At 36.0% G+C, this 22199-nt stretch overlaps 1 protein-coding gene across 1 annotated transcript; it reads left to right on the plus strand.

Moving 5' to 3' along the window:
• The first annotated feature begins 11021 nt into the window (after positions 1 to 11021).
• On the plus strand, positions 11022 to 16187 carry LOC136987399 (uncharacterized). The gene has a single exon (XM_067285136.1). It carries the CDS (start codon positions 11022 to 11024, stop codon positions 16185 to 16187), a length of 5166 nt encoding a protein of 1721 aa, XP_067141237.1.
• The last annotated feature ends 6012 nt before the right edge of the window (positions 16188 to 22199 follow it).

Raw genomic sequence — 22199 nt, forward strand, 5'->3', positions numbered from 1 at the left:
GACCTTTCGATAATGATATACAACGAAATCGTCAATGAAGAAGACAAGAAAATATTTTCGAACACAATTAAAAAGTACGAAAACCTTTACAATTCACCTTTCACCTATTCTGACTGCAGGATTCCCTCAGATTTTTCACGAATATATCTCATTGTTGACATCTGCGAGCGTCCCAACCCTGACGTTACGTTTGAAAACCTGAATAAACTTCACAATAGAGTTTCGCATTCTTGTCAAGTGGAAATATTTATATTTATGAAAATAAAAGAAGAGTTTCTTCGACCGAAAGATACCAGAGCAATGGAAAGTTATTGGAAAAATATGGAGACAATTCGAGATATATTGTTTAAAAACACGTGGGACAAATTCAAAATATATTTCTGTGGAATAGTTCGCGTGCCTTTTGTTATTGATCAGATTGAACAGGGAAGTCGACTAAATACATTTCCTGCATATTTGCTTGAAGCTTTCAATTGTGTCGAAAATCCTGCAGAAATATTGATTGATGATGTAAATCAATTAACTTACGAGTTGTTTAGATTGAAATTTACTGCAGAAGATGACACCGAAAACAATTGTTTACTTCTAAACAACGATCTGTTTGAAAGTATGCAGCCTTATATCAAGTTATTTCCCAATTAATAACTGCACATATTGGAAAATAATAACACGAAATCGTCTTTTTAATGCATTTGTGTGTAGTATAGTAACCGTAATAAGATATACAAGTTGCACCATATAATTGTCTTTTACGCCAATAAAATGTTTTCAATAGATATTCATTTTAAAAGCATAATTCATGAGAAAATTTATTGTGTGACGACATAAAAGTCAGCAATCTTTTACTAAATTAAATTTATATATAGATTGGTGATGTAGATACCTTTTACTTTCAACATTAATCGGTTAGTTGCTTGATAGGAGATGGCAGGTATTGAGTAGAATATAACAAACTGCTAGTGATATTCGGTTACTGAAGAATTACTTCGAGAATAAAGTATCGTATTGATAATTTAAACGAAAGTTATATTTAGTTATTATTTGCACATTACAAGTGCAGTGTGAATATGAAAATACTTACGCTAGTGACTAGTACAGGATTTCGGTTATTTATATTTGTCAGCATCATTATCTCACAGTACTGCACATGTAAGTTACATGGTACGATTAAACTCCAATCGACTCTATCTAATTAATAAGAATTAATGAGATCGGAAAATAAAACATTTAATAAGTACAGCGTAACAGCGACAATTGAAAACAAATTGTATGACATTTAATCACTACTTCATTAAAAGTTGACATTTTATGTGCGATTGAGTCACATGTTGCTGTGAAACGTGAATATTGATTAAAACGAAGACAATCCAGAATTACATATTCTTTATTGTAGAAAGGGAAGAAAATAAATTGGACAATCATAATGACAAATGTGCAGCATCGGAGTATTTAGGAGACAGTTCTCAGCAGAAATGGACGTTTAATATAACTGGTTGACGAAGTAGTCACGTTAAATGATCTTAAATAAACCAGAACACATAAAGTACTAAGCATACACGAATCGAACTGTAAGAACTAGGCATAATTGCATTATAATTAAAATTATGCGTTCAATAAATTGGAAATAAGAATGAATATCTAAAATAAAATTTCAATAGTGAACACAGCATACATTTATCATTATTACGCATCATCTTTCTTTGTGGATTAAATACAAAATTATCTTATTAATTTTACATTATTAGATATTTTTAATATCAAATAAAACTATAAATATTTTCTACATACAAACACGCGAAAAACTTATAAAATATAAAGAGATACACTTGCAACTTTTTAATCAAAATTGATATTCTTATGCTTATGGTTTTCAATAAAGTATTAATTTCGGTCAATTCCAGATAATTTAAACTCAAGAAGGCCTTGTTTTATGTTAACTATTAATAAACTGCTGTATCTTATAACAATTGCTTTGTGTTAAAAACTACAGTTTTGTATTTCTGCACTTATTAATAAAGTTGAATAGAATTTTTAGAGATTGTTGCATGAATCTAAAACTTTGTATGCAAGGAAACTCTTAGTTTCCTGTTATATTATATACAGACAAGACCGTCGACACCTCGCATGTGGCCCGGGGGGTAGCGCGTACTCCTTTTGCCTTTTATTTTTAACAAATGAAAAACGTAATATGCCATTGCTACGTCTGCGGATCGTTACAAAAGAAAAGAATGGCGCGAGATGCGAATAACCTCACACATATCTAAGTGTCAAAAATAGTGATTAGTCGCCCACACACAAATCATTTCCAGGAAATAAATAATCACTTTCCGACTTCCAGATATGAAGTCGTTGGAGAATTGTGGACTGTATGAACGATTCAACAGACAAATGAGTAAAATACGTGTCACACAGGCAGAAATTATTTTACACAACCGATAGTACGAAGATGTGTTAAAGCATTGTTTTACAAGGTAGGATTAAAATTTTGATAAGAAATTGAACTGCACAAACTGCTCTTAATAGTATAAAAGCCGGCGTTTGTGTGTGGTGGGTAGGCATGATTTTTTCATTCACTTTGAAGCTTAATAACTCTACGTTTTGTCGACAATTTCTGAAATTTCGCGGGGCGCTGTGTGTATTAGGGGAATTAATTCTGCTAAATTTTGATGGTTAAAGGCCAAAAAGATGGGGAGATAAAGTGGGTTCTGTATCGTATTTCAAATAGGGTTTGATTTTATTAGCATTTTTAGCAATGTTTTACTCACTAGTAACATTTATAATTTTAAGAAATTGTAAATGTCCCTAAAAAATGTAATGTAACAACAGATGCGCACTCATTCCATTTTTAACGATTATGCTGGGAAAGTTACGCAACTCGCAGCAGGATTTAAGAGTAAATTCGGTGTAGTATAAACAGGTAAATTTGCGAACGACTAAATTTATAAATAAAAAGAAACTTCTATATATAGCGCATGTAATATTTTTTAATTAGTATTTAATTTTTAGAATATATTCAAGGATATTCCAAGCAAAACTACTATTACCGACGAATAATTTTTTTTATTATTTCTTAAATTAATTTCTTCCGATAGACAGAGGTTTTCGTAGTAATGGCTAATAATGGAAAGAGTTTTGTAAATTTCGATAATCCACAAAGCCGATAACGATATTATCTGATATCATCACAAAATATCGGAAAAAATCGGACTAAGCTGGAAATTTTGACTACTGGGGTTAAAATTCCACCTTGCAGGTTAAAAAATCATAACAGGAAAAAGAATTTTATACGAGTACTTAAGTTAAATCCTTGTTCGATGTAAACCTACCCCCACTTTTACGTTTAACAACGTGGGAACCAACACAACAATATTATAAGTCGTTCGCTTTGCAAGGATGGAACTAGCCAGCCTGTTTCGTCTCGACGTCATAATGAGAACCACTTTCGAAAACAATCTTTCTGTCAGATCAGAGCTTCCTGAGATACGGTAATACTGGTCTGCTAGCATTTTCGTGTTTGGGAATACGGCAGACTAATGTTCCCATTCTTTTAAGGGGCAGTCTATGAAATTTTGATTTAGGTAATGTTTTAACTCTGCAACCAAGCTACCAGAGTTTTTCTGTGCTTCGCTGCCTGTATTTTGCAGCTAAACGGGTGTGAAAACTTAAGATATTGTCACTGTTAGCAGTCTGTACTACCCTATCTTTTTGCTGATGCTCATTCCCTTCATTACTTGTTCTCGCAATGTTTTTTTAGTGCCTGATTGATATGAGACGTTACCCGTGAACATGCTATTGGCGAATGAAAATGCAGCATTTCGAATCGCGGATCAACTATACTAGAAATAGCTTGCAAGTGATTGCTGTAAATAGTATGCCAGGGAATTCATCATGGCAACCTGAAAATTTTTCCCTACTGTTTCCAAAGGAGTTTTGGCTGCTTGGGGTTTAATCATACAACTTATCATTAGCAGTACAGAACGGACTAATATGTTTTTAATCTGAAGTCTGTTTCGTTAGGTGATCAAATGGTTTCAAATCACAAACTTATTCATAAACTAAAATCACAAATCAAACTTATTCAGAAAAAGCAATCTTTATTGTTCACTAGTGAAATACAAGGTAAACAATACAGATTGTTTTTTCTAAATAAGTTTTCTCAATTGGCAAAAACCGAACTCCAGCACAATAAACAGTAATAATATGATATGTCCTGGTAGACGTTTATATAATGAAACGATTCAGACTAATTCTTGCCAATTGATCTTTACGAGACGGTATTCATATTTGGGTGTACTATAGATTACTCCCTATGGAATTTCAGGACTTTGATTATATATTTGAACTCAGGGGACCGAAACGAGTTCAACGGTACCCTATTTTTGGACCGGAGACGAAAAATAAGAAAGTTATCATACTTTTTCCCGGCGATCGCGCGATGATAGGGAGTCGCGTCGCTCTCTCGCTAAGTGGCCTCGCTATCGCGATCGGGAGTCGCGTGCTTGCCGTTAAAATTGCCTTTAGTAGACGTTTCCCCCCTTTTTTTACTTTGTTCAAGAACTACCGTGAATCGATCACTAGTTTAGCACATGGCGGCGTGTGGTGGCTCCCATACGAGAGGTCAGTCGGGAGCACGAACAGTGGGAATGGCCGCCATGTTCGCGATCGCGCGATGATCGAAAATCGCGTCGCTCTCTCCGCTCTCGTATCGCGTGTTTACCCTCCGGAAAATGACCGTAGTCCGACGTCATGGTTTGCCGACTTTACCGCAAGATGGCAATACTAGCAACTACGGTGCCGTCTGCATGAGAGCATTAAAAAAGTATGGTAAGTGAAAAAGTATGATAACTTTTTTTATTTTTCGTCTCCGGTCCAAAAATAGAGTACCGTTGAACTCGTTTCGGTCCCCTGAGTTCAAATATATAATCAAAGTCCTGAATTTCCATAGGGAGTAATCTATAGTACACCCTTATATTTAAATAAAACGTTGCTTTCTTAACATTTATACTGGCTGAGATATATTAAAAATGCAGAAGAAGGTTATACAGTGGTGCCTCATATAACGTACTTAATTTGTTCCAGGTGCACGTCCGTTAAGTGAAACTCCGTTATACGAAACGCATTTTCCCATAGAAATACATGTTAAAGCATCTAATTCGTTCCGCATCATAAAATAACCGTACTGTATCATAAAAAAATGAATATGGGGTGCGTTCTTTTATTCCTCCGCGTAACTCTTCGCGAGCGACATCCGTTTAAAAATTCCTGCGGAACGCGTTCCTAAATTCCGGTGGGAGTGAGCGCTGTCGAACGGCAAAAACGGCCGCTCGTAGCAGTAGTTTATTGTGGAAAGCAACATGGCGTCCTCCATGGCTCAGATAGTTTCGTTTCCGGGTCCATTATGTGGTTTTATGAATGAAAGTTTAGAAATTGTGAAAGCGCAAGTTAGTACACACGGTGATGTGTCTTTACGAATTTTTCTCGAATGGTAGCCCGCATTCTAATTCTTTTCGTGGCTATTTTGAATGCGTTTTCAACAAATAATCTATTTTATGGGTAAGTTTTACAATTGGGGCCCTTCTTTTTCCTTTAAAAGCTCATATTTTAGAATCATCGATTCCTCCATCACGATACTATCGATAGTGCGGACGCCGCCATCTTTCTTTCTTTCACCGTCGTTCCTAAATGCCTACAAACAGCAGCGCACTCCCGTAGTAGCGGAGACGCAGAGCGAGCGCTATTAAAGAACGCACCCATGAAGCAGTCATCAATTATGCCGGAAAGTCCGTTGTTCGCAGCGTCCGTTATTCGAGGCGTACGTTATACGAGGCACCACTGTATTTATAATAATTAAATTAAAAGTAGTGCAACACATTAATTTTAAAACTTTTGCTAATTCGTGAAAGACCGTAAAGAATAAATGTGGATCGACTCTTTAACCGAAAAATTCTAGAGATAAAGACTCGCTTAGAGGAACACTGCAACTACAGCAGCAGTTTAAAGCGGGGGTAAAGATCAGTAAATACGTGGCTGAAATCCAAAAAGTAATTGAAGATTTTAAAGTAAGAATCCAAGATTTTGAAAAATTAAAGTTAACGAAGACTAAACAACGTTCTGTCCTGACTGATTACCATACGAAGACTCATTATTACTATCTTTGTCAGGATATACACCCAATGGTGATATTCGGCGGGTTCGCACAGGTTCGGCCGAACCCGTTGTTAAAATTTTCAGTTTTCCGAACCTTGTTAAACATTTCTCAGTGAATTTGTTTTTTTTTTTTTTAATATATTAAAATATGCGTATTATACTCTGTAATACTATACTAAACTAGAGCCTTATACCCAGTTCGTACCGAGCATTTCAATCTAGATTGTGAGCAAGGTCAGGGAGCAGGGCCGGATTTACATAAGGGCATTTGGGGCCTGTGCCCAGGGCCCCCGCAAAATAAGGGCCCCCACAAAACTAAAAAAAATTATGTTTAAACATAATTTTTTTTCTATTACCGCGACAGCCTAGCGTGGCCTGATCATGAGGGCAACAAGCAGAGAAAACCAAACCCGGGAAAAAACCCAAGAAAAACATCGGAAAATTTCGGAAAAAAATTTCACATAGGTATTTTTCAGTTAAATTTAAATAATTAGTTTTACACAATAAAATATATGTATGTTTACAATAACCTTATTTTTAAATGAAATTTACAACTTCCTAGTTCAAATCCAATTGAAAGTACAGTATTTTGTGTAAATTTTCTAAATCATCAAATTTGCTTACTCTTAAAGGGGGGACCAACACCGAATTTGTGCCCAGGGCCCCTGGATTGGTAAATCCGGCCCTGTCAGGGAGTATGTCTTGATGCGATCTCTCTCGACCGTTTCAATCGAGGTTTAATCGCGATCGATTCAAGAGAGTTCTTGAAAGTAGATCCAGTCATAAGAGAGATCCCAAAATGCCACGCACGCGAGATAATACAAGATGGCTGTCGAACACGTGTCGGGCTATGGACAGCGAAAGAAAAAGTATAATGTATCTCGAGAGATGATGACACGTGTGTATTTCCAGAAGCGCCATTTCGCGGTAAAGATTACCCCTGCCTAAAAAAAAAGGTCGACAGCCCTAAAATATTATCGTTACCTGCCCTTCACCCATGGCTCGTTACGTTACGTTCCAAGTACGCCACTGATTGTTAGATATACGGTTGCAAGAAAAGGTATTATATTTATTTCTATTCAAAACTTCCATTTCGTTTGTCAGTGATAGTCAGGGAAAAATTTTCTGCTAGCGAACCCCTTGTTAAATATTTCGAATATCACCACTGTATACATCTAATTATGATTCCATGCTTAGAGATATGCAAACTTATTCCTCCCATTAATATTAAGGTAATAAAATAAATTCAAAATATGTCTTTATCTGTAGCTAATTTGAATTAATAAATATTGTTAACAATTACTCGTGTTGTTTTAATTCCCCTGGACGTGAATTTTTTCGCCCGTTAAATAATTATGTTGTTTTTTACGTAGGTGTTATAGGGTGTTTCTGTACAAGGTAAACTCCCGCCAGCTATTGATAGGTTAGAAAAAACTAAGTCTAAAAATTTTATGTTATTTTTCCACGATAAATTTTCCTGGCCCAAATAAATCGCGAAAGTGAAATCTTGTAATCAAATTATCAGCCATTCTGTACATTTTTATAACAACGTTTTCATATTTACGAACAAATAGCACCACAACTTACACATTGCAATTGATAAAAAAGTTAAATTATATTTTAAGTTACTAAAAATCTATCTTGAAAAAGTGTCAAGATTGTTATGTGGATAGCCGCCCGGAAAACGACCTCGTCCTACTTCTTTTTGTCGGCAAACAGGCTGGGTGGGCCTGCCCACTTGTCAGAGAATGGCAGGTTACATTCTAGGAACCCGCGGGGTCAAGATTCTTTTTGTCAGGTCGAGTGGAGGAGAGCAGAGGGGTTGTCGGTAAGGTGTCGGCGATACAGGAGTAAATGACACCATTTAACAATGAAACCAAAATTTATTCGATAACAATTAATTAGATACAATAACTAACATCGCGTACCTATCGACATTTCTTTAGTTTCCGCATTCACGGAGGAGGCAAACGAAGAGTTTACATTAATCGTTATCATACCTATTTAATGTTCCGCGTCCTTCGTTAATTTTTAGCACAAAGTTATAAAAATCGCGTCTGAGACACGCAGTGCCGTAACTAGGATTTTGGACGTCTATGGCAAAGAATAAAAATGGCGCCTTTTCAATCCTTGTTATTAAATAAAAATAAAAATGGTGGTTTATTTTTGAAATATATGTTTGTAGAAATTACAGATCAGAAATACTATATAAATATTAATATAGACTTTTTTGTGTTATTAATTTCGAATACATATTATTCCGAAACCTTCTCGTTGGCGCCTTTATTAAATCGGCGCCTATGGCGAGGGCCACGTTGGCCATACCCTAGTTACGGCTCTGGAGACACGGATCCCTGCAGTGACGTAGCGAAATAAGAGAAAGAAGTTAATTAAATTTTCGAGTTGAGGTATGATTACATGATAATCCTGCCGGAAGGGTGATCTCATTTTGTTTCTCTCTCTCTCTCTCTCTCTCTCTCTCTCTCTCGGGAAGAATTTCACGGACTGTTGGATACATTGTTTTGTCCACGACACAAAAACTTCGATATCCGTTTCCATGCGGTTATACGCCTTTAGGCGTATGTCACTTGACTTGCCGTTAATTCGTGATGCGGCATACGCCTTTAGGCGTAATTAATCAAAAAATTCGATTATTTTGCGTTATATTCGATTTTCCAGCGATCTTAGCTTTGATTCGCTCTTCTGTAGGTCGATTGACTTTGTTTAAGCCAAAAAGTGTTTTCTGATCACCCCTGGGCCATAAATATTTCGGTAAAATGGACCCCTATTATTCTACAGCAAATCTTCCCAGTTAACTACACAGTTGACTGAAAACAATCAAAGGGAAACTCCTTCTACAGTTTTATTGGGTATCTTCTGTCTTTGTTGACATTACTTTAACTAATCACAGACTTGTGAAAGAAAAATTTGCCGCGAAAAGTCCCGTCTTCAACCTTCCAAGTAAAATGTAAACAATCGCAATAAATCCGCTTTTTAAATCGTTTTTTAGCATCAATTAACTAATTTAATGTACTTAGACATTAAATTAGCTAATTCTACAGTATTTCGGCTAGTAAATATGTTTTCAAAACTATCTAGCAATAAATATTCCCAGGAAACTCCACCTCCCAATAGTAAATCTATGGAAGATCTTCTTGCTGTTAATTGGCTTTAAAAATTTTGTTTCTACGCCTATTACGCTCTAATTGGTAATTTTGTATTATGACTGAATCAACTTCAACGAATGAGAGTTTTTTTTTAAACCATTTGGTCGGGATTTTCCCGCGAAGAACCAATCCACGTGATTAAAGTCAGAATGTGAACAAACGTTAAAAGATAGCTATGTTCATCGTTTTAGAGCCGTAATTCTACTAGTTTTCATGTTATTTGACTTTACTTAGACAAGAAGATTTCTTATCAAAAGCTTCTATCTGAAAAATTTACCGAAAAACTCATTACTTCCGGATATTGCGTAATTGCAGGAAAACTTAACTAATCGCTTATTTTAGTGTATTATTGTATAAATCCTTGAAAAAATATAAAAAAGTGTCGAATATTCACTATTTTAATCAGAAATATATGATTATAAACTTTAACGTGTTGCTTTACGATAACAATCGACCCCTCTCCCTGCCAAGTAATTAGACACATAGTGTAAATAACGGCAATAACTTCTCCCCCGCTCTAGCTAGAGAGCTGCGGTTTCTTTTATTTAAAAGAAGACAGATGTATCTAACTAACAAATGTACAAAATTTAGCGATTTTCTGTAAATTAATTATTTTTTTCTTTTGTTCGTAAGCTTCAAATTTTAATATTATTTTAAATTTCTATTAAACTAAAAATTAAACAATCGTAAACTGTGATATGTTCTTAATCAAACACAAAAAACAGATTAAACATAGCGCGATTTTGAAGCGAAATATCGCGATTTAAAAATTATCCAAAAACTGCAAAAAATGCGCCGCATGACAAATTCCACTCAATTATTTGCTGTAGATCGCCAGCATGGAAAGGGATATAGAACTTACTATAAACATATACAAATAAATCCCGGCGCGTGTCGGACTTGCGACAATATTTTTTGCTTGAGGTTAGAAGTCAAAAACGTCTTAGAAACGTCTTTGCTTGGAAACGGTCAGTTGATTGCTTGATTGAAGTTCTCGTTGACCTGGATACAAGGGTAACAGTTCAAAGTTCGTGGTGGGTTAAGAGTGTCCGTTAGAATTGCTTTGTTCTAGTCGGTTGGATGGTCTGTTGGACGCTGTTACAATATTGGATCTACGGATGTAAATTGTTCTGGGTGTTGGAGAAATCGCAGGTAAGTTGACAATAGTTTGTTGTTTGTGATAGGATTTAAAATTTTACGTGTGAGGGATCAGATAAGGTCACTGGCACCCAAAATCGGCTGAACGGCTGTAGAGTCACGTGGGGTTAGGGTAATGAAGTTGCAGTGTTCTTATATTCAAAAATAAGTATTAACAAACGGTTATCTTCGTTAGAGTATCACTTAGGAATAGAGGCTGTTGCCGCCTCGAGCGCCACCGTATTTTTTGTAAGAAGAAAAAATGATAATTAAAAAACGTTTGGAGACGAGAGTTTTTTGTAACGGCCAAGGGGGCGTCAGCCATATTGTTTTTTTTTCTTGTTCTTGTGTAACGACCCGCAAACCGCATTAAACTTTTATCAAACCGCAAGTGTTTTCTTTCATATTTATACAGTCCATTAAAGATCGACAAACATCTGGTCCGTCGAGGCGGATGAGAAGAAAAGAGACAATTTCGCAAGCAAATAAGATTGAGTTCAAACTTCATTAAGTCGCCTATCCAAGGTAGGAAGAATTTATTTGTCCGTTACACGTGGTAGAGAGTTTAAAATGGATCAGCTCGAGAAATTAAGGAAAAAACGCGCTTCGATAAGAGCTAGTGTGACGAGATTAATTAGTAAAGTCGATAGTCTAGTTGAAAGCGACGATAGAGAGACAGAAACCTTTCTAGAAATATTGGATCAGTTTAGTCGAAAGGAAGAGTCGTTGAGAACGTTAAACGGGGAGATTGAGGGCCTCATTACTAGCCCAACTGACTATGACACTGAGATAGTCAATAGTGAAGAATATGAGGACAAAATTATAAGTTGTAAATTTAAGATCCAGTCTCGTATTAAACGATTAGAAGCAGATTCGTCCGTCGTTATGGTGAGTCAGGCCCCCGTAGGTCGAAATAACTCCGCTAATATTAAATTACCAAAGATTCCTCTACCGAAATTCTCTGGAAGATATGAAGAATGGAGTAACTTTAAAATGCAATTTGATAATATCATTTCGTCAAGCGAGCAACTATCGGCTGAACAGAAACTACATTATTTGAAAGCTGCTCTCATAGGGGAAGCTAAGAGTTTAGAAACGTTAAATGATTCATTTGCTTCATTGTTTCAAGCGTTACAAGAGAGGTACGAAAACAAGAAATTAATAGTAGAAACCCATGTTAATGCGATTCTGGACTCTGTAAAACTAGCTTATGAGTCAGCAAAGGGTTTGAGGAACTTAATTGATCTTGTGAATCGGAATATGCGAGCTCTAAAGGTCCTGGGATATGAAAGGAATGAGCTCTCCGATATCTTAATTCTAAACATTGTACTTCAGAAACTGGATAAGGAGACTCTAAAACAGTACGAGTTCAGTATTAGTTCGAATGACGTTCCTAAGCTAGATAATTTGATTTCATTTTTGGAAAAGCGTTCTCAGATTTTAGAAAATATTAATAAGGCCACGTTCGTGAAGCCAAGGTGTAATCAAGATAGAGTTAAACCGAGAAACTTATTTGTGAAATGTAACAATTCTATGTCTCGTTGCATTTTATGTAAGCAGAATCATCCTGTTTACAATTGTGATTCTTTTCTACAGTTGGAAGTCTCCCAAAGAAACGATGTTGTGGCCAAAAACAACCTCTGCTTCAATTGCTTAAGTGATCGGCATAAGTTATCACATTGTAACTCCAAAAGCTGCTGTAAGATATGCCGAAAGCGACATAATACATTACTGCACCAAGAGAAACAAGCTATAATTGGTTCAAATGCACCAGTGATCGACAGCAAACCGATTTCAACCAAGCAGGATCTTAATCCCGACGCAATAGAGTTTCGTGAGAGTATACCTCACTCACTATCATGTATTGACAAGGGAAATAAGACAGTAATTCTCTCGACAGCCATGGTTTGGGTTTTAAATCATACTACCGGAGCCAGCATTCAAGCGCGCGCAGTATTGGACTCGGGCAGTATGTCAAATATCGTAACTAGAGATTTCGCAAGTCGTCTGGGCACACCGCAAGAAAGAATCGACCTCACAGTCTCTAGTATAAGCGGAAATAAAACCTCGGTCAAGTTTAAGCTGCCTGCTACAATAATAAACGGTAATGGATCCTTTTCTAAGACGCTAGAGTTCTTAGTGGTGCCAAGGATCACGGATTTACTTCCGGTTTCCTCTCTACACGTCAGCAAAACAGAAATACCCCGTCAGTTAGCTGATCCAAGATTTGCTACACCAGGCAAGATTGACATGCTTATTGGAGCTGAAGCATTTTTTGAAATAGTCAAGAACGATCAAATTCGTCTATCGTGCAACAATAACCTAACATTTCGCAACACAGTTTTTGGATACATCGCTACTGGGTCCACAGACTCTAATGATCAAGATAAATATTGTGGACTAATATCAGAGTCTGAATCAATCGATAAATGTTTACAAAGGTTCTGGCAAATAGAAACTCTTACAGAGGCTCCAAGTTTGATGAGTAAAGAAGAAGAGTATTGCGAAGATCATTATCAAAGAACTCACAGACGTAATGAAGATGGGAGATACATTGTGCAGATGGCAACCAAGGAAATACAAAACTTGGGAGAGTCAAGGAAGTTAGCATTGAAGAGATTGAATCAATTGTGGAAGAGACTATCAAGGGACAAACAATTAAAGGAGTTATATCAGAACTTCATGAAGGAGTATTTGGACTTGGGCCACATGGAAAGGGTGCAGGAACCTCCCGCTGATCAGACAGCATACAATATATGTTACTACCTTCCGCATCACGGTGTGTTTAGACCAGACAAAACCACTACAAGGTTAAGGGTAGTCTTCAACGCATCTGCTCCCACAACTTCTGGGCTGAGTCTAAATGATCATCTCTTGAAAGGTGAAGTAAAGGAAGATGTTTTCGAGATCATGACAAGATTTCGAAAATACAAGTACGCTTTTACAGCAGATATCCAGAAAATGTTTCGTCAAATTCTAATTGAGCCCTCGCAACGAGATCTCTTAAGAATTGTTTGGAAGAACGAGGAAGAAGAGATGCCAGTCACCTACAGACTGAAAACTGTGACTTATGGAACCGCCAGTGCTCCCTTTCTGGCAGTGAGAACCCTTAAGCAGTTGGCTTACGATGAAGCAGCAAGATATCCTCTGGCCTCTAAAACCATATTACGAGATGTCTACATGGATGACATTGTGTCAGGTGAGCAAGATTTCGATGCTGCCCTCGAACTACAATCTCAGTTGTGCAACATGTTGAGCACATGTGGAATGACACTACACAAATGGAACTCTAATTCAATGAAATTGATGAACAGTAGTTCACCAGAAAATAAGGAACATTGCTTTTCCTCAAGTGCGGAACCAACAGTAAAAACCTTAGGCATTATTTGGAAGCCGGTTGAAGATCAGTTCATATTCAGGGTATCGATTCCAGAAAAATTGCTTTATACAAAACGAGAAGTATTGAGTGTCATCGCCAGACTTTATGACCCCTTGGGTCTTCTGGGACCAGTTATAACTCGAGCAAAGATCTTTCTACAAAAGCTGTGGCTCAGTAAGCTCGACTGGGAGGATACTCTACCAGAAAACCTTAACTATGATTGGGTGAACTTTGTGTCGTCCTTGAAAGCCCTGGACGATCTTAAGATCACTAGATATATTTTAACAGATCCACTTCAAAGGGCTGTCTTGCTAGGATATGCAGATGCCTCGGAGTCAGCTCATGGAGCAGTAGTTTACATGCATTGCATAAAGGAAGATGGAACTGGCAAGACACGACTTATTGCTAGTAAATCTCGTGTCGCTCCTCTTAAGGTTATGACAATCCCTCGATTAGAGCTATCAGCTTGTCTAGTACTGTCTCAACTTGTCAAAAAAGTACGCTCATGTCTGCAAATGGATATAGCTGAAGTGATCCTACACACAGATTCAACTATTGCCATCGCTTGGATCAACACTCCCGCATATCGCCTGAAGACCTTTATTGCGAATCGTGTGGAAAAGATCCAATCTATTACTGAAGGCTGCCACTGGAAACATATAACTTCCCACTCCAATCCTGCAGATGTAGTTTCTCGGGGTTTAAATCCGCAAGATCTACTATCCATGGAATTATGGTGGAGTGGAGTGCAGTCTCAAGTAGCACCAACCGTTCAACGTCAGGATGAATATGCCATCGACACTTCCTCCGATGAAAAATATCTATCTGAGCTTAAAAAACAATCGCATGTTAATTTGGTGTCAGTGTCAAGCTCTGACCTTGACAATACCCTGTTTGAACTTAGTAATAATTACATCAAATTAATTCGCATACTTAGTTATATTTTCCGGTTTCTACATAACATAAAACACGTAACTCGTCGATTTGGCCCTTTATCAAGGAAAGAACTCCAAGAGTCCAAAATTTATTTGATCGGCAAAGTACAAGGAATGGCCTTTGCTGAGGAAATAAAAACATTGCAAATGGGAAGGAATCTAACGAAGGGTCAATTAAGCAGATTACATCCCTTTCTAGATAAACAGGGTCTAATGAGAGTCGGCGGTAGATTGAGCAATTCAAATTTATCATTTGATAAAAAGTTTCCAATTCTGCTACCTAAAAATCACAAGTTAACCCACTTGATTATGAGATATTATCATCTGAAAAATTTGCATGTTGGTGCACAGACTTTACTTTACCTCGTCAGACAAGAATTCTGGCCTTTAAGTGGAAGAAACCTGGCCAGAAGGGTGGTACATGAGTGCCTCGTTTGCTTTAGAAATAAACCCAAAGTCATGGAACAAATCCTAGGAAATCTTCCTTCGGAGCGAATGACTCCAAGTCCCCCCTTTAAACATGTAGGGATTGATTTTTGTGGTCCCTTTCTTATTAAATATAAGGGACAAAGAAAGGGCACCTATCAGAAGTGCTACGTCGCAATCTTCGTTTGCCTTGTGACTAGGGCAATTCACCTTGAAGTAGTTACCGACCTAACAACCGAGGCAATGATAGCAACCTTGAAAAGATTTTTTAGCAGAAGGGGTAAAAGTGCGTCAATTTGGACAGATAATGCCACAAATTTTGTGGGTGCCAGTGCGGAGTTGAAACGCCTACATAACTACGTAAAAACACCTCCTGACAGTTTAGCTGATTATCTCGCCAGCGAGGAGGTCACTTGGAAGTTCATACCGCCCAGATCACCAAATTTCGGTGGCCTTTGGGAAGCAGGAGTGAAGTCCTTTAAACATCACCTAAAAAGAACCGTAGGTAACTCGCATCTAACTATAGAGCAGTTTATAACTATCACCACGCAGATAGAAGGAATTTTGAATAGCCGACCGCTCACTCCTATGTCCTCTGATCCAAGCGACTTCCAAGTTCTAACTCCAGGACACTTTCTTATCGGAAGACCTCTGACTAGACTACCGGAGTCAGATCTCACCAGTAAACCAGATAACTATTTGTCTCAATGGCAAATGTTAACTAAATTTGTTCAAGTTATATGGCGTAAATGGAAATTGGACTACCTAAACAACCTACAGGCCCGACATAAGTGGCAATTTGAGAAGGACAATATAACACCAGACTCAATGGTCGTCTTAAAAGATGAAAACCTCCCACCCGGAAGTTGGTCGCTGGGCCGTGTACAGGAAGTTATCAAAGGACCCGACGGGAAGGTGAGAGTTGTTCTGGTGAAAACTCCTCAAGGTGTTTTTAAGAGAAGCATAACAAAATTGTGCCTGTTACCATCCATCTAGAAAGAAAATGTGATTCTCCTTGGTGACCTACACGCGTCATTTCTGTTGTAATTGTTAAATTTAAATTTAATGTTTAACATTGTTTATTGAAGTATTACTTCAACGCGGGCCGGGATGTTGCCGCCTCGAGCGCCACCGTATTTTTTGTGAGAAGAAAAAATGATAATTAAAAAACGTTTGGAGACGAGAGTTTTTTGTAACGGCCAAGTAACGGCCAAGGGCGTCAGCCATATTGTTTTTTTTTCTTGTTCTTGTGTAACGACCCGCAAACCGCATTAAACTTTTATCAAACCGCAAGTGTTTTCTTTCATATTTATACAGTCCATTAAAGATCGACAAACAGAGGCACTAGTACAGAACAGTCTATATCTGGGGATAAAGAGCTAAAGACGTTAATGTTGTTACAAAGTAACATGTGGAAAACTAAATTTGTAGTACGTAAGGCTAGACATTTATCATTACCAAATTTGTTAGTAAACTTTTACTTTTTTTAAAATAATATATAATAATTATATTTTTGTGTTAAGTATTTCTGATAGCTCACACGTGTGTGTAGGGAACTGTGGGAGTGACGTCACGCTCGACATGTTCCCCATCGGTCAGGGAAAATTTCCCTGCGTCAGTTGTCCTTACACTTTTGTCCTGGGTTCGCGGGCTAACGACACCATTTTAGTATTTTTAATGTCGCTTTTCCTCGTAGATGGAAAGTATTATGGTAAATTAAAGTAATTCGTTTTGTTAATAACGATGAGTGCCTGCGTGTTTCTTAATAAAGTTGTTCTTAAACGAAGCGAATAGCCGGGAATAAAAAATCGTTCGTAACTTTTAAACGGTTGATCGTAAGAAATTTTTTTAAATACCAATCGATTCAGCTTGTCAAATTACATTTAGATATCGCTATATCTATTCGTTAATATTAAGTTTAAGACTTTGTTAGCTGGATACCTTTTGCTTCAGTCTAACAATTTACAACAAGACATTAAACATCTTATGTTGCATCTGACTAATATTTATCATCATAATATACGTCATTATAGAATTGTCGTTAGCGAGCGGTTTTACCTTTGTTGTTTCATATAGTCAATAATAATAATAATAAATCGTTTCTAATTACAATAATAATACAATAGTATATTATGATCTATCACGTGATGTCTTTAAAGTTCAGCGAATTCTTCGCAAAAAGAGTAAGTTATTAGGAAACACATCAGAGATAAGTAGTCACGTGACAGAATAGCACAGACACACGTCACGTGACACTCTTCGTACGCCTTTCGATGTGCCGCTCCGCGACGAAAACAAGCTTAATCAATGGCGAGTTCGAACGAGTACATTCGGTAAGTATTCCGACAATATTTTACTTGTAGCATATTTTATATCGCTAATTTTCAACAAGTTATACGTGTTTTGGATACGATTGAGTCAAATTAATCTAGAAATGATTAATTTTATTGAAGAAAACCTCTCAAATAGCCTTACCCCCCGAAACCGCAGAAGTGCGAGAACGGAGGTATTAGGTTTAATACATAAATTGTTGACGTACTCTCTTTCGGAAATCTATTTTTAATTATTAAGCTAATAAAATATAAAAATTCTTCCAAAGGCTATTCAAAAATTCTAAAGGTGATTCTGGCATTTGAATATATTTCATTATAACTCTACGAATATACGAAATTCTAATATTTCTTATTAGAAAAATTTAAAGTAGGGAATACGAAAAAGGATTAAAAACATATGTGGTTATTTGGTTTTTGTCAATAAACCTTCAATAGGATTAAACAATAGGCTTTTGTCTTAGCTAGGCTGGGTCGCCTCGGGGCTTCACTTCTCAGTAAGGGTCGGGTTCTGCACCTTTTGGAGGTTGACTTTCTTCTTCAATTTCGTTGAGGGAGATTTCTTCTGGTTTGTCCTTTTGTGGTTGTTGTAACAGCTTTCTTCCGTCGTAAATAATAACGAAAGTTACAAATGAGCAGGGCCAAATCATTGAATAGACAAATGAGACAAATGTCTAAGGCCCGGTCAAACTGTCTACTGTATTTTGAAAAGATTTGTAAATAACATAGTTTACTTTTCTGTTGGACAACTGTATATAATAAACAAATAAATAAAAACATATTGCTCTTTATATCGTTATTTTCTTTAGATTTTAGAATTCATAATATGTTCTTATTTTTCTTATTTTTAGTTATTTTTTTTTATAGCGGTAAGAATAATATTAATTACATGTATTCTTAACATCCTGCGAAATATTGTTAAGCTAGCCGCCCGGGACGCCCCCTAGTGGGCATTTATAAATAATAAATTCCTATTGAAAATAAAAATAATAATATACTCCATTATACTGAATAAAAGCTGAAAATCATAACTGGGGTGCCCTTGTGTACGTTTTTGCCGATGTCTGTAAATGTAGTAGCGGCAGTGTCATTCTGTGACAATAATATTTATATTGTTAATTTAAATAGTAGCTAGGGGCGCCCCTAGTGTTTAACAGTGTGAAGTTCCTTGCAAGTGCGAATTTTGAATTCTTTACTTTTCTACGTAAGGCAAGTTGAAGTTCAGAGGTAGGTCTAAATAACCATTATTATAGTACAGTAGACAACTGTGTAAAACGGTAGCTACGTTTTGTGTTGTACGAGTCACTTAGATTTTACAACTACACGAGCCTGGCACTCGTGCACTTAAGGGAGACGGCTGTTTAAAAGGTTTTCTCCCATAAAATTAATCGATTGTAGACTAATTTGACTCAAACATTTCCAAAACACGTATAATTTTTTGGGAATAATCCATATAAACTATGCTATAAAGAAAAAATTGTAGGAATACTTACCGAGTGTGCGCCTTTCGAAAAAGGCCTATGCTTAAGCTTGTTTTCGTCGCGGAGCGGCTGGTCGAACGGCGGACGCGTGTTTCCCGATATTATTAAAGTCAATACGTTGTATAGATATTTTATAAATAAGTAACAAATATAATTTAAATAATTATTATATTAAACTATTTTTCTATTTTACTTTTTCTTATTGTAAAAATATTATTTTAAGTTGTCATGTTTTAATATTATAAACATCCAAGAACAGCCAGTACGTCATCATCAGATGCCATGGCCGACTGCCGAACTGAGAGATTTTCTTCCTCGTGTGTGGGCGACAGGAAATTCTGTATTTCCTCAAGGCCAGGCCTGCACAGTTTATCCTCAAAGGATTTTCTGAACGTGTGTGGCGGCCTTTGGAATTTCTTTTGTGTGTTGGAATAATTTTACTTACACGCCAATCTAATGGAATGTCTTTTGATTTGCAGATATTATTAAACAAAGAAGCTGAATAATTAAACAGTTCAGGGCAATTATTTATAAAATTTCGCAGAAATGCCATCCATACCTGGAGGAGAACCGTAACCCGCTTTCATTGATGACGTAGCTGACTCTGCTTCTAAAGCGGTAAATTCAACATTCAACTATAATATTATATAAAAAAAGTAAAAATTTCATATGAATCATAAGGTTTTTACTTTCGTTTGGTAATGAAGTTGAGGTATTCACTTTAACTGCATTACCATCGTTTATATAATTAATCTGTGCTCTTCTTCCGTTTAAGTTACAATTACGCCACAGTTACAAAGAATAGAGACTACGGTTGAGAAATTACGCTAAAATAAATAATTAAATGTATTTAATTATATGCATTTATACAGTTAAATGCAGTATTATTACTCAATCAAGCAGAAATTACTCGGCTACACAAAATACAACAGTCGTGTGATAAGCAGACAAACAGCTTTTTTTAACATTCACAAACAAAAATATATTATCTGTTATTTTATGTTATTACGTTCTTCATATTCAAAACAGAAACTAACATACAGAAACACTCCAAGTTTTATTTATTTATATATTTTTAATTTCCCGACGTTTCAAGATCTCCGAGTCCAAGAATCTAAAAATATCTCAAGGTGACCTTTTTATTATTGGAAATTCAGTAAAGGTAGGAAAATCATAGGTAAATGAGTCATTTTACAAAGCAAACACGTGTAATTAATACATTAGTTTCGGTGGTTGTGCCCAAGTACTGTCGGGTATTGTTTAGTTTAGCGCGAGAATTACGAATTACAGGAAATTACTGTTTTATACGAAGAAAAAATAAATAAATTTAGATATTTTAAAATATATTACGCCTGCGAAAATAAAGACCTATTTATCCCGATTACGTTACAAATCATCGTGTGGTCCAATAACAGTTGAAAGGAATACAGTGGAACCTCATTATATACGAGTGGTATATAATGAGGTTCCACTGTAATATAATGAGGTTCTATAAAAAAATAAATTGTAGTATGGATTTTTAGTATAGATTATTTAAATAAAATTCAAATCAAATCAAACTCTCCTTAATACTAATAATCTGTTCAGAAATTGATTAAACCCCTTTCGCAACGTTAGCAGATTTAATAATGTCTTTATTTTTCACTATTGTCGATATCGTCGTTCTCGGAATACGGTATGCAACAGTTAATTCTCGAACACCCATGCCACCTCCGTATTTCTCAACAATCTCTTTTTTCAGTTCCATTGTGATTCTAGTCATTTTTTTAGTTTTCTGTTGCTTTTCATTTGTCTTTGTGCAATTCATGATTAATAAAAATAATAAAATTTTCTCACAAATTAAAATCAGAAGAAATTTAACTAAGTTATAAACCGTGGGACCGCGAACGTCAAGTCTGCTCTAATACACCGATAGTGCTACTTGTCCATAGATGGCGCGTATAATTGAATTAAGTCGTATACCGAACAAAAGTCGTATACCGAGCAAAATTTGTTTCGTCCAAACAGGACGTATTCTAAAGTAGACGTTAAACGAAGTTCCACCGTACGTTGGATGGCGTAATAAGGTAATTCATTTTCTCTTAATTTATTTTCAGGTAAAAAATAAGCCTAAATAGGTGTAATTACCTGTTCGATTTTGTATTTTTTTCTATCAACTTTACATTGTAATTTTGTATAGCAATATTAGAAGTTTGCTTCTTTCTGTTCAGTTGGTTCCATCTTTCCGGTAGGTGAAATTATAAATAAATCTATTTAATAAGTATTTTTGAAACACAATTGCCATTATAACAAATATAATTGTTTATTTTATGTAAAATTAAGTTTCCGGCCATGTTTATCTGTTGATGTAATCGTTGAATGCTCGATTACTGATAATGCTACTGTTAATAGTATTATTATTAAAGAAAAGTCTTATTGAGAAAAACTTATAGAGAATAAAAATTACGTAGAATATATAGAAAATCGGCCACGGTCTGGTGATTATATATGTATCGGGTGGGCAAGTAAGAGTTCAGTGGGAGCCAAAATGTGGGTTTTACAAAATGCATGGGAGCCGCAGTTCTGTACTGTCGTGGCGGGTAGTATGGTAAAACGGGCGATTTTATTATATATATAAATATAATATAAAACAAATATTGAATTTTTTAAATAAACATATTTTCACAAAATTATAAATATAAAATTGTAAAAATAATAATAAAAAACAGAAATTAACGCTTTCAGCAAGAGCCGTATGCGGCTGTCGGAGCTGCATTTGCCCATGTCTTATATATATAATCAACTGTAAACTTGCATGATATTTCATTATACAAATATCTACTAAAACATGTCATATTATTAGGGCTTATCGTACCGATCTCCGGGTTTTGCGAGTTGAAGAAACTTAATCAGAAAGAGGTGAACAATAAAGACTGTTTTTTCTAAATACGTTTAATCAATTCACAGAATCCGGAGACCGGTACAATAAGTTCTACTAATACATGTTTTAGTAGACATTTATATAATAAATTGTATAATAAGGGCACAAAGGCATATGAATTAATTAATTGTATTATTTATAATTATCATTTTTTTCAATTTATCGAGTCTTCTTTTTCACCTTTATACTATTTACTGGCTCTCGAGTAGAGAATGAACGCAAATTTAAATTTTATAAGTGCTCTGAGTTGCATTTGTTCATTTATTTCAGATTCATT

This window comes from Centruroides vittatus, unplaced genomic scaffold, assembly GCF_030686945.1.
Source record: "Centruroides vittatus isolate TY-2023 unplaced genomic scaffold, ASM3068694v2 scaffold_1599, whole genome shotgun sequence".
In the NCBI taxonomy this organism is placed as follows: Eukaryota; Metazoa; Arthropoda; class Arachnida; order Scorpiones; family Buthidae; genus Centruroides; species Centruroides vittatus.

What these genes read in the sequence shown, in the direction of transcription:
- LOC136987399 (XM_067285136.1), top strand. Translation starts at nt 11,022, where the DNA reads ATGGATCAGCTCGAGAAATTAAGGAAAAAACGCGCTTCGATAAGAGCT.